The sequence below is a fragment of the Staurois parvus genome, unplaced genomic scaffold, assembly GCF_062004578.1.
Source record: "Staurois parvus isolate SC_StPar_1 unplaced genomic scaffold, SC_StPar_1.0 ptg001279l, whole genome shotgun sequence".
Taxonomy (NCBI): Eukaryota; Metazoa; Chordata; class Amphibia; order Anura; family Ranidae; genus Staurois; species Staurois parvus.
In genome coordinates, this window is record NW_028319075.1 from 58,582 (window position 1) to 71,992 (window position 13,411).

Below are 13,411 nucleotides of genomic sequence, written 5' to 3' on the forward strand. Positions count from 1 at the left end.
GAGCTTGCCCTGAGTTGGGGTACCAACCACGCTAGAGGATCTGATAAACCTAGCCATTCAAATTGACCGGCGGCTCTGGGAAAGGCAGGGCGAAAGAGCTAGCAGGGGTGTCTTGATCTGCTCTGAAATAGAGACTCCTGTCCCCTCACCCACTGCTGTCGCATCAGACATACTCTCCAGCAAAAGGGAGCTTCGTAATTCTCCTCATAGGAGCTTTTGGAGACCACCATTAGCCTCTGCTGAACGTCTTCGACGACAAGACTCAAACCTCTGCCTCTACTGTGGTGATGCGGGTCACTATGTACTAACATGTCCAGTAAGACCTCCTAAGCCCTCTCCTAGCTGGTTCCATATGATGCACCCACAAGGAACGGGTCAAACGCACCTCCCCTTCCTTCTTCACTTGCAATTTGCTGGAAGAACTATTTCTGTTTTAGCAATTATAGACTCTGGTGCCTGTAGCCGTTTCATGGATTCTACCTTTGCTCATCAATACAATGTCCCTCTCTGTACCAAGAAACAAAGATTTTCGGTCTATCTGGCTGATGGCTCTGGTATCAGTTCTGGCCCAGTGACGCGAAAGACTATGCCAATCTTCTGCCACTCATCCTCAGGACATCAGGAACTTCTATGTTTGGATGTTATAACCTCATCAATGTTTCTGGTCATCCTCGGCATTCCCTGGCTAAGGGCGTACAACCCATCCATTAACTGGCTCTCCGGGGAAATCCTCTTTTCTTCCGAATACTGTCAGAACCATTGTATTCCAAAGGAACCATGCGCAGTGACTCCTCTTCTTAGCATCCATCCTGATTCAGAGATGATGAAACTTGTCCCTGCTGTCTACCATGATTACTTGGATGTAGTCAACAAAAAGAGTGCCAATGCTCTTCCCCCGCACTGGCCCTACGATTGTCCTATTGAACTCCTACCCTGTGCTGAGATCATTTTTGGACAAATTTACCCTCTCTCCGAATTGGAACTAGAGGTCCTCCGGAATTACATAGATGAAAGCCTGGAAAAAGGGTATATTCAGCCCTCTACATCACCAGATGGGAGCTGGCATCTTCTTTGTTGAAAAGAAAGATCCTACTCTTAGACCATGTGTGTCTATCGTGATCTAAATAAGATAACAGTCAAGAACCGTTATCCTCTTCCTCCGATTCCTGAATTGTTCCAAAGGCTACAAGTGTCTTTTCAAAACTAGATCTGAGAGGTGCATACAATTTAGTCAGAATTCGGGAAGGGGATGAATGGAAGACGGCTTTCGAACACGCTTTGAGCACTTTGAAGACCTGGTTATGCCATTTGGCCTTTGTAATGCCCCAGCAACATTCCAACATTTCATTAATGATATATTCAGGGACTATCTTGATTTATTTTTCATTGTTTATTTGGATGACATCCTAGTCTTCTCAAGCTCAATAGAAAAACACCGGGACCACGTGAAGAAGATACTGGTTAGGTTACGCCAACATCACCTCTATGCTATGTCATTTCAGTCTCCCATCAGGTACGTGACACACCCACGCAGGAGCCATCAATTGCACATAAAAAAATAAAGAAAAACAGTTCTCCAACACCAACAGAGCAAAAGGTGTGCCCACGCAGGGGCCATCAATGGCACATAAATGACAAAAACATTAGTATAAAACCAACAGTAACTCAAACCAAAGGCAGCTATCCACCGCCACACCAAGAACAAACAGAAAAAGAAAAAGGAAGGAGGAGTACAAAAGGAAAAAGATGACAAGATAAAGAGCAGGGGTCCGAGAACGCCAATACCGAGCAACATCACAACCCAGACTAGCCAGGGGGAGTGTGGGAAAGGAATATTGCAACCACGGCTCCCATATTTTCAAGAATTTATGTTGGGAGTCGTTACAGATACTCGACATCTGTTCATTGAGCATCAGAGTGGTCATACGTTCCCGCACCACCTGAAGAGGGACAAATGGCTGGATCAATATCTTAGATCAGAACAGCACTATACCAGCATTCACATTAGTATAGTGTCCCCAAAAACGCAGCGTTAGCGGGATCAGCCCCGGCACCTGCCAGCACCTATTTTTAGCCCCTACACTTAACCCCCCCCCCCTTCTCCCCCAGCAAGTGCAGTGTCAATAGGCCACTGTCACTTGATACATTGCACACAAAACTGCAGTGTTGGCAGAATCAGGCCTGATCTCTGTTAGCACTTGCCGGTAAGTTTTGATGACTCTCATATGCAGCAGAGTCCCAGTACTAGTGCCGCGCTACCTTTTGGTGAACTGGTGAGTACCAGCGGCCTAGTACATCCTGGTCTTTCACATACCAGCACTGCAGTATCACTTGGTGACGTGCGAATCTCATAAGTGCGGTACAAGCTGGTGCGGTAGCGAGTACAAGTATTGTCCCGCAACCACCGAGAATTCGCACACAGGCCCATAGAGCCCCTAGTATCCTTTCGGATGTGCTTGCAAATCCCGACTGGCAGCCCACAAATTCTGCAGCACCCATACTTCCCCATTCACTGCCCAACCCGGAATTCAGGTGGAAACACCAAATTTAACTCCTCCTCTTGATTTTTTGGAGCTGTTTTTCACGAAAGATCTATATGCATTGATTGTGGATCAAAGCACAACAATTTAGCGCCGCCAACCCAAATTCTAACCTTGCCAGACAATTCGTATGTAAACCCATTATAGTTTCCGAATTTAAATTTATTTTGGACCTATTCCTCAATATGGCATTACTAAAAAAAAATGAATTGCGGTTGTATTGGTCCGCAGACCCAATTCATCATATGCCCGTGTTCTCTGCTGCCATGGCCAGGCATAGATATGAGAGTATAATGTGTTTTATGCATTTCAATGACAATACACTCTGTTGTCCTCGAGGTGACCCTGAATTTGACCGGCTCCACAAAATTCAGCCCCTCGTAAATCACCTTAACCAAAAATTTGCAGATGTCTATACTGCCCAGCAAAACATCTGCGTTGATGAGTCCCTCATTAATTTTTCTGGCCGCCTTGCATTCAAACAATTTCTCCCCAGCAAGCGTGCCAGATATGGGGTCAAGATGTAGAAGACCTGTGAGAGAGCAACACGTGGAGCCCCCGGATGCCCAGACTACAAGGGGAGTAGTGGTAATAAAGTTTGGGACTTGGTGTCATCCTTTTTCTATATGGGGTACCACTTATACGTGGACAATTTTTATTCAAGCGTGCCACTATTTAGACATTTGTGCAGTCTTGGAACTGGCGCATGCGGCACCGTGTGACCTAATGTGTGCCCACCATTAGAAGTTGATGGGGACAAGGGTTTCTTCTTTACAACTCGGGGCAGTGTTTGAGGGGGTCTGCAGCTGGGGGGGCTTATCGGATTCTTGAAGCCCCATTTGATGTGGGGGTCCCCAGATCCTAGTCCCTCCATGTGCATAAGTAGGGTGTACATAGTACCCCTACTCATTCACAAAAAAAGGTCAAAGTTAGCAAAAACACAATTTTTGACAAGTCCTTTTATTAAAGTTGGCTAATCAATTTTCAATCTATTCGAATTCTAATTGTTCCGAAAAAAAATTCACAACAAAAAAAAAAAAGCTGTAGTGTGAAAAAGACAGGAGACGATCTTTGACAAGTCCTTTATTAAAAGAAGGAAAATAAAAGAATGTCCCCTGAAATAGATCCAACGTTAATCACGATGCCCACTGCCACCCGAAAAACAAAAAAACAAAAAAAAGTACGCTCTGCTCCCGATGCTGGCTCCCGCCGTCTGAGTGCTCTGCTGGCTTGACAGTTCTTAAATATGTAAAGGGCAGCCCATCACGTATGTGAGCCCGCACCCCCCGTGTGACATCATTGACCCAGCATGCCCCGTGCGATGATGGCACACGGGGGCGGGATCACATGAATGATGTCACCGGGTGGCCCCGCCCCTTACATATTTAGGAACTGTCAAGCCAGCGGAGCAGTCAGATGGCTGAGAGCCAGCGTCGGGACCGGAGCCTTCTTTTTTCTTTTTTTTTTTTTCAGGTCGGCTATGGGCATTGTGATTGACATTGGAGATACTTTGGGGGACATTCTTTTATTTTCCTTCTTTTAATAAAGGACTTGTCAAAGACGGTCTCCTGTCTTTTTTCACACCACACTTTTTATTTTTGTAAATGGGTAGTGATACCATACCCCATACTCATTCACAAAAGGGGACTTCCATATTCCAATAAGCCTCCTTCCTGCAGACCCCCACAACTACAGCCCAGGGTTGTAGCCTGGTATACTGCAGGATGGGGGGGCTTTTGCACGTTCCCCCCCCCCCCCCCCATTTCCTGACCTGCCGGGTTGCATGCTCGGATAAGGGTCTGGTATGGATTTTGGAGGGGACCCCACGCCTTTTTTTTTTTTGCCGTGGGGGTTCCCCTCAAAATCCATACCAGACCTGCAGGGCTTGGTATGGATGGGGGGGGGGTACCCCACGCTGTTTTTTAATTATTTTTCAATTGCTGGCAATTCTTACATTCAGCTGTCAGTGGGCAATCCCGCTGAAAGCTGAAACAGCCAGACCTTCCCACATCTGCATTGCGTTTTTGGAGCGTTTTTGAGGAGGTTACCATTCATTTCAATGGGAAGAGGTGTTTTTTTTTTTTTTTTTAACTCCCCAAACATGCCTCAAAGATTTTGCAAGCGGGAGTTTTTACACCGCACCGCAAGCGCAACACCTCCATGTGAAAACAAACAGATACACATTCACATACACAGATATACATTCACATACAGATACACATTCACATACATAGATATACATTCCCATGGACAAGGAAACAGTTTTCTTGAGCTTTTCAGGCAGTTTTTTAATGCAAAAACTCTTCAAAAACTCCTCGGTGTGAAAGCAGCCTAATAGGGAGATCCCCGTCTCACATATCGGATGGTTGTATCACATGACAGGAAGTTCATATGAGGCTCTGATTGCTCATTGCAGGAAGATCAGATTCCCCCCTGTATGACCGATTATTATTTCTTTATATTAGTAACTGGACTAATTTTACAATAATTTTAGGGAGGCCTAAGGAAACACAATTTCATAGATGATAACAGTGTGATAAATTCCAAAAATGAGTAAGTTGAGGATTGACTATTCAAATGTTTTGTTTTATCTTATCTTTTCATTTTATGTGCTGAAATGTTAATCTGTCCCAGAATATGATTGTCTCAGTCAGTCCTGTTATACTCACTGTAATTCCTCTATCCGGCTTGTTGTCAGAGCCGCCATCACATCCCCGAAATGAGGACCCTCCAGATTGTTCATAGACAGGTCCAGTGTCCTTAGTGTCGGGTTATTTCTTATTCCAGATGCCAGGTGGGGACAGGAACTGTCTGTCAGGTGATTCTGATCCAATCTGTAGAAGAAGAGAAGAATGTTACCAGAAGGAAATACACGATATTGTCAAAAGTATTGTCCCCGCCCTCCCAATCATGTGATTCAGGTGTTCCAATCCCCTCCATGGACACAGGTGTATACAATCAAGCCCCTAGACATGCAGACTGCTTCTACAAACATTGGTGAAAGAATGGGTCGCTCTCAGCAGCTCAGTGACTCCAAGCGTGGTCCCGCGATAGGTGGCCACCTGTGCAATAAGTCCATCCGTGACATTTCCTGTCTACTAAATATTCCACGCTCAACTGTTAGTGGGATTATAACAAAGTGGAAAAACAGCAACTTAGTCACCAAGTGGTAGGCCACGTCACATGACAGGGCGGGGTCAGCGCATGCTGAAGCGCACAGTGCGCAGAAGACACCAACTGTCTGCAGAGTCAATAGCTAAAGACCTCCAAACTTGGTGTGGCCTTCAGATGAGCCCAACAACAGTGCGTAGAGAGCTTCATGGAATGGGTTTCCATGGCCGAGGAGCTGCATCCAAGCCTTCCATCACCAAGTGCAATGCAAAGCGTCGGATGCCTTGGTGTAAAGCACACCGCCACTGGACTCTAGAGCAGGGGAGATGTGTTCTCTGGAGTGACCAATCACGCTTCTCTGTCTGGCAATCCAATGGACGTGTCTGGTTTTGGCGGTGGCCAGGAGAACGGTACTTACGTAACTGCATTGTGCCAAGTGTAAAGTTTGGTGGAGGGGGGATTATGGTGTGGGGTTGTTTTTCAGGGGTTGGGCTTGGTCCCCTAGTTTCAGTGAAGGAAACTCTTAAGGTGACATTTTGGACAATTTCATGTTCCCAACTTTGTGGGAAGAGTTTGGGGATGGCCCCTTCCTGTTTCAACAGGACTGCGCACCAGTGCAGAAAGCAAGGTCCATAAGACATGGAGGAGCCAGTTTGGGGTGGAGGAACTTGACTGGCCTGCACAGAGTCCTGACCTCAACCCCATAGAACACCTTTGGGATGAATTAGAGCGGAGACTGCGAGCCAGGCCTCCTCCCCCGACATCAGTGCCTGACCTGACAAATGTGCTTCTGGAAGAATGGTCCAACCTTCCCATAGACACCCTCCTAAACCTTGTGGACGGCCTTCCCAGAAGAGTTGAAGCTGTTATAGCTGCAAAGGGTGAGGCCAACTCAATATTGAACCCTACGGACTAAGACTGGGGGGCCATTAAAGTTCATGTGCGTGGGAAGGCCGGGGGACCAATACTTAAGCAACATAGTGGATATGTAAATCATGCCCACTTTTAGCCATGGCCTGCTAAGTGTAGTGCATTTTGTTTTTTACTAGGTGTAGGGCTCAGTTTATAAACCTGTACGCAGGCCCACTGATTTTATAAATCAGGCCAAACACCAATTTATTTAACCAGCAGCTCATCCCTACCAGTTACCAGATGTTCTATCTCATGAAATATTATATCAGTTCAGCTTTGACATAAACTAAAATATGTCTTCTCCAGAAGCAAATCACAATGGAGTTTGTATTGAGGCAGATGAAGATTGCACAGCCAGACAACAACAAAGAGGACTAGATAAATACAGGAGATCATCAGCATTTGACCAGTAGGTCTCCTGGAGTATTTTAATGCTCACACCTGGCTAGTATTACAGAATGGTTCCTGGGGGATTGGGAAGGATCCTATTGACATTGTGACAGACCCAACCGGGACAGGGGCTTTTGGAGGAGACTGCAGGCTAGCCTCTTGCCTACTGACCATGGCCCTGGCGTCCGAGGGGGCTCTATTCTTCGGTGTGTGCCGGGAAGGGGGGGGGGGAGGGGGCTTTGGAGGAGTTTTACTTTGGATTCAAGTCCTTATCTCCCCAAAACACACAGACTCTGAGAGCTGGAGGACCAGGATACAGATTTGGGGTCTCTGTGCCTAAACCAGCATTGGCTGCTTCAACCCCCCCCTTCTAGACTCAGACTCCAAACCTGATGCTAAGGACTCTTGCTCTAAGCGGTTTACTAAGGTGTTATATGTTTATTGTCTTCCTACCATTGTGTGCCTCCTAGATATGCATTCCCATTGTTAGAGTCACCTATTTTTGTCTGTCGGCTAGTCCTCCTGGAGATGTGATTAGTATTATGTCCACTTTACCTTGTTACCAAACCATTGTGGGATGTTTATATGTTTAGGTTTATGTTAATGTGTAATATTTGTTTTTATTGTTCATGTTTATTGGCCTCAGAGATTCCGCTCTCTCCTGGCTCTCATCCTACCTATCCCAACGCTCCTTCAGGGTTACCTATAATGCTACCACCTCCCCCTCACTGTTGGGGTCCCTCAAGGCTCTGTCCTCGGGCCCCTTCTCTTCTCCATCTACACCTCCTCCCTTGGACAACTCATACACTCTCACGGCTTCAACTACCACCTCTATGCCGACGACATGCAAATCTATCTCTCGACCCCTCGCCTCACCCCTTCAGTCTCCGCACGAATCACTAGCCTACTGAACGACATATCAGATTGGATGTCGCTCCACTTCCTTAAACTGAACCTCTCCAAAACCGAGCTCCTAGTCTTCCCCCTAGCCCGGACCCCACCCCCCACTGACTTCTCCATCAGGTCCAACAATGCCACCATCAGGCCCGCCCTGCAGGCCAGAGTACTTGGTGTCATTCTTGACTCCAATCTATCCTGCCAGCCCGAAGTCCAATCACTAACAAACTCATGCAGACTCCACCTCTGCAACATCGCCAAAATCCGCACGTTCCTAACCCCAGAAACCACTAAGCAGCTCATCCACTCCCTCATCATATCACGACTCGACTACTGCAACTCCCTCCTTACTGACCTGCCTCGCCACAGGCTATCCCCACTTCAGTCCATCCTGAATACGGCTGCCAGACTCATCTGCCTTACCAAACGCTCAGTTTCCACCACCCCCCCTCTGTCAATCCCTCCACTGGCCTCCACTCAGTTTCCTCCACCCCCCTCTGCCAATCCCTCCACTGGCCTCCACTCAGTGTCCGCCACCCCCCTCTGCCAATCCCTCCACTGGCTTCTGTTTGCCCAGCGGATCAAATTCAAAATCCTAACACTGACTTACAAAGCTGTCCACCATACTGCCCAAACTACATCACCGACCTAATATCCAAGTACCACCCAACACGCACACTCTGCTCCGCACAGAGCCTCCTTCTCTCTAGTTCCATGGTCTCCTCCTCCCATACCCGCCTCCAGGACTTCTCCAGGGCGTCACCCATACTCTGGAACTCCTTACCCCAATCCATCAGACTATCACCTACTCTCCTCTCCTTTAGGCGCATCCTGAAAACCCACCTCTTCAGGGAAGCCTACCCCACCCCCTGCTAATTCCTGACCTCCTCCACTCTTCCTACTACCCCATCCCCCACAGCTATTTCCTCCTGTACTACTATCCCCTCCCTCCTAGATTGTAAGCTCCAAGGAGCAGGGCCCTCGATCCCCTCATGTATCGCATTGTATTGTTATTGTACTGTCGCATGTTCTGTCTCCCATTGAAATGTACAGCGCTGAGCGAACTATTGGCGCTTTATAAATACTGTATAATAATAATAATGTTGGGACTGCCCCTAGTTCTGAAAGATCTAAAAACCTGTGTTCCTGTTCAATATAGTAGCTCCATTTTGCATCAAGCTAGTCTCGTCTAGTCTTGGGTACAGTGCCCAGCTAGAACACCTTGGTCCTGTGTCCCAGTGACAAGAAAGCGGTTCTCTGATGGATTCACTCAATCGAGGTGACAAGCGTTCCGTCACAGACACCCTTTGTAAACATCTGCTCGAAAACTCATCACTGAGCATGGGACAGGAATTAAATTTTGTGACCTCTAGGGCAAGATATTGCCTACATAGGATCAAGAATGCAATTTGCAGGGACCCAACTGAGGGTGTATCTCAAGACAAGATTGGATAAGAGGTCCTAGTGTAAAAGATTCAGAGAGACTGTGTATTAGATAATAGAGGACCCCCTTCTTCCCTGTCCCATTTCCCGATTTGTAAGTATAATGTATGTATGTTCTTTTGTAAATAAACCAGCCCTTGTTTTAAGAGTTAGTGGTCCTTCATTAAAATCAAGGCATCCCAAAACAAAGCACATTTTTAGACCACACAGTTTTTTTTCTGGGTTTTTTGAAGTGTGCAAAGAGAGATCACACAAACACTTGTAGGAAAAATCAAACTGTATATAACATTTCATTAAATAATACCAGATAACGATAATATTGGAAGATTCAACAAGAATACTTATCTATAGATGCTTTTAAGCCAAGGAGTCCCCCTTATGGCTTTGCACGATAGTCGGAAATTAATAACTATTACAAATCTAAACTACACAGACTAACTGGAATATCAGATTATAATCTGGTTTTAAGAAAAGACTAGTTTAGGGCGATGGGACCCAAGAATTTGATGACAGTCAAGAAAGGACTATATATAGAGATAAACAAAAATGAGATCCAATATTGTCATGTTATAATTGTGTGATTTGTGTAGTTTGGATATAAAACTCTCCCAGAATATGATTGTCTCAGTCAGTCCTGTTATACTCACTGTAATTCCTCAATCCGGCTTGTTGTCAGAGCCGCCATCAGATCCCTGAAATGAGGACCGTCCAGATTGTTCCCAGACAGGTCCAATGTCCTCAGTGTCGGATTATTTCTTATTCCAGATGCCAGGTGGGGGCAGGAACTGTCTGTCAGGTCATTATTATCCAATTTGTAGAAGAAGAGAGGAATGTTACCAGAAGAAAATGAATTTCTCCCCTCCCCCAGGAATGAATGGAACTATTCTCTACATGGATGGAACTCATTTCTCTTTATTGGAATCATTTATATTCGATCACTTTATAAACCTCCAGGAAATAGAATTTTATAAGACAAATGTTATAATGGAGTAGACCCCCCAATATTGTATAGTGTTATACTCACTGTAATTTCTCTATCCAGCTTGTTGTCAGAGCCGCCATCAGATCCCTGAAATGAGGACCCTCCAGATTGTTCACAGACAGGTCCAGTGTCCTCAGTGTCGGGTTATTTCTTATTCCAGATGCCAGGTGGGGGCAGGAACTGTCTGTCAGGTGAGTAGTATCCAATCTGTAGAAGAGAAGAATGTTACCAGAAGAAAATTAATTTCTCCCCGAGGAATGAATGGAACTATTCTCTACATGGATGAAACTCATTTCTCTTTATTGGAATCATTTATATTCGATCACTTTATAACATTTGTCTTATAAAATTATATTTCCTGGAGATTTATAATGGAGTAGACCCCCCAATATTGTCCTCCATGTGTAGAGACGGTGATATCTCCATACACAGGATGAGCACAGAATACCACTGACATGACTCGTATTGTGCTATCATCTCCTTGTGTATGGAGCATAAATCAAAGTTGCCAACCTCCCAAAGAGAAATTTACTGGCACAACAAAAAAAATTTCCTGACAGCCAACTTTTTACTGACAGTTTGAAAAGGATTAGCCAAAATGACCATTTTCACTGCAAATATCAATATTTAGGCTACAAACGTAGCTAGCGCAATTAGCAATGAGCTTAAGGTATAACAAAAGGAAAAACACATATTTCTCCTGTAGCACCCCCCCCCCCTTAGGAGTCGCTGAGTTTTGGGTCCCCATAAAGCTCTGCAAAGTCAGGCAACACGCATTTTCTTCCACACTTTACACACTGGAGTCAGTAAACAGTCCTTGAGCTTGGTTTTATGATTTTTATTAAGGAGTTAATAACTTGGATGAGGTCTAGGGGTGTATGGGATGCCCAAGAGAACTGTAGAACTTTGAGGACAAACTCCTTATCAACTAGCTCTCCTTTAAGAGCATTAAAAGCTCTTTGGTGTACCTCCTCAGATCCCAGATGAATCATCCTCTTCACTCAGCTGTACTGAGGGTATTTCTTGGGCAAAGGGGCCCGAGAACTGCCAATTTAAAACCGTTCCAGATGAGAAGATAATTGGGTTCTCTGACTGCCCTCTCTCCTTATCTGGCTCGGGGGGTGCAAGAGTACTCACACTGTCCTTTCCTGCCAGCTTGGTGGCTGCCTTCAGGCCTTATGTTAGGCTGGCTCCTTTCCTGCTGCTCAAGATGTCCTCCCAAGGAGATGGAGGTGCAGCAGAGATCCTCTTTTCCAGCGACCTGCCTGTAGGTAGGCCCTCTCCCAGGCTCCGCACTCCAGCCTCTCACTACATATTCCACCCGACACTCACTCCCCCTAGCTCCCCAGGCTCTGTGATATTTGAGAGTTGTCTTGGTCACCATGCCCAGCCTCCTGCCAGGGGATTGTCCAGGGTCCTTCAAACATGCAGATCTGAGCCTCCTATCCTCCTCTGATCCTCTTCCAGAAAATTCCTCAAGTTTCTGGAAGGGTGTGAGGGCTCCAGAAGCTCTGACCTGTAGAACTTCCCTAGCCTGTCCGGAGGTGAACTCCTGCCTCACTCTCAGTTCCATGTTTCCCATCCCCCGTGTACTAAATAAAAGTTCAAATGTGTTCCACTTTTCTTTCTTCCTTAAGGGCCTAGGGAGTTTTTCTATAAAATGTTTCATTTGTAAATACCGCCACTCATCTACCCTAGTGAACAACGCCGTCTTCTTTTTCATTTCCACTACAGGTCAAATTTCCTCACCTTTCATTATATCTCTTAATAGTGCATTTCCTTTTTTTATCTATCTCCCTGCAACGTTTCCATTCCCCGGTGGGAAGAAATCTGTGATTACGATAGGCATTATATATATTACATCGAGTTTATATAGCGCCAAAGGGTTTGCTCAGCGCTGTACAGTAGAGGGGGGACAATACATTACATGAAACAGTACAGCAACTACAAACAGCAGACGAGGGGTTAGAGGGCCCTACTCTTTCGAGCTTACAATCTAGGAGGGAGGGGGTAGTGGTACAGGAGGAAGTGGCTGTGGGGGATGGAGTGGTAGGAGGAATGAGGGAGAGCGGCAGTTAGGTGAGGGTGGGGTAGGCTTCCCTGAAGAGGTGGGTTTTCAGGGAGCGCCTGAAGGTGAGGAGGGAAGGTGACAGTCTGGTGGATTGGGGTAGTGAGTTCCAGAGGATGGGGGAGGACCTGGAGAAGTCTTGCAGACGTGCGTGGGAGGAGGAGACCAGGGGGCAAGATAGAAGGGGTCCTGTGAAGAGCGAAGGGTACGGGTAGGGTGATACCTGGGAATCAGGTTGGTGAGGTAGTTAGGGGCAGTGTTGTGAACGGCTTTGTAGGTCAGAGTGAGTAGTTTGAATTTGATGCGTTGGGCGATAGGGAGCCAGTGGAGGGATAGGCAGAGGGGGGTGGCAGAGGTGGAGCGGTTGGTGAGGTGGATAAGTCTAGCCGCTGAGTTCAGGATGGTCTGAAGCAGGGAAAGCCTGCACTGGGGTAGGCCGGTGAGGAGGGAGTTGCAGTAGTCGAGGCGTGAGATAATCAGGGAGTGTACGAGTAGTTTAGTGGTGTCTGGGGTAAGGAAGGTGCGTATTTTGGCGATGTTGCGAAGGTGGAGCCTGCATGTGTTTGTAAGTGATTTGACATGAGGTTGGAAGGAGAGGTTTGAGTCCAGGATGACGCCAAGGACTTTGGCTTGCGGGGCGGGATTGATGGTGGTGTTGTTAGTAGTGATGGATAGGATGGGGGGGGGGCGCGGGCAGGAGGGAAGACGAGAAGCTCGGTTTTGGAGAGGTTAAGCTTGAGGAAATGGAGCGACATCCAGTCAGAGATGTCGTTTAGGAGGTGAGTGATGCGGGCGGAGAATGTGGGGGTGAGGTGAGGGGTGGAGAGGTAAATTTGAGTGTCATCAGCGTAGAGGTGGTAGTTGAAGCCGTGGGAGTGTATGAGTTTGCCAAGGGAGGAGGTGTAGATGGAGAACATCAACATTGAGTTAAATTCCCATCCCATCTGTTTGTGCATTGTGTCCCAAACGTTCAAAGCAATACGTGTAAATATACTTGTGCTATCTGTCATTCCACGACAGTGAGGTGGTAACCATATTATCCTACTGAAATGTGTTTTACTTAATGTG

At 46.5% G+C, this 13,411-nt stretch overlaps 1 protein-coding gene across 3 annotated transcripts in view; it reads right to left on the reverse strand.

Moving 5' to 3' along the window:
• Positions 1-13,411, reverse strand: part of LOC149437641 (NACHT, LRR and PYD domains-containing protein 12-like) — a 65,222-nt gene that overhangs the window by 14,742 nt on the left and 37,069 nt on the right. For 2 of the 3 annotated variants that reach the window (XM_089660803.1, XM_089660804.1), the window contains exons 10-11: positions 10,318-10,482; positions 5,210-5,374 (exon numbers count right to left, since the gene is read on the reverse strand). In XM_089660803.1, coding sequence (XP_089516929.1) covers positions 5,210-5,374; positions 10,318-10,482 — 330 coding nt within the window. Of the gene's footprint in view, positions 1-5,209; positions 5,375-9,940; positions 10,107-10,317; positions 10,483-13,411 lie in introns of all 3 variants that reach the window. The other variant, XM_089660805.1, reaches the window with a different exon arrangement.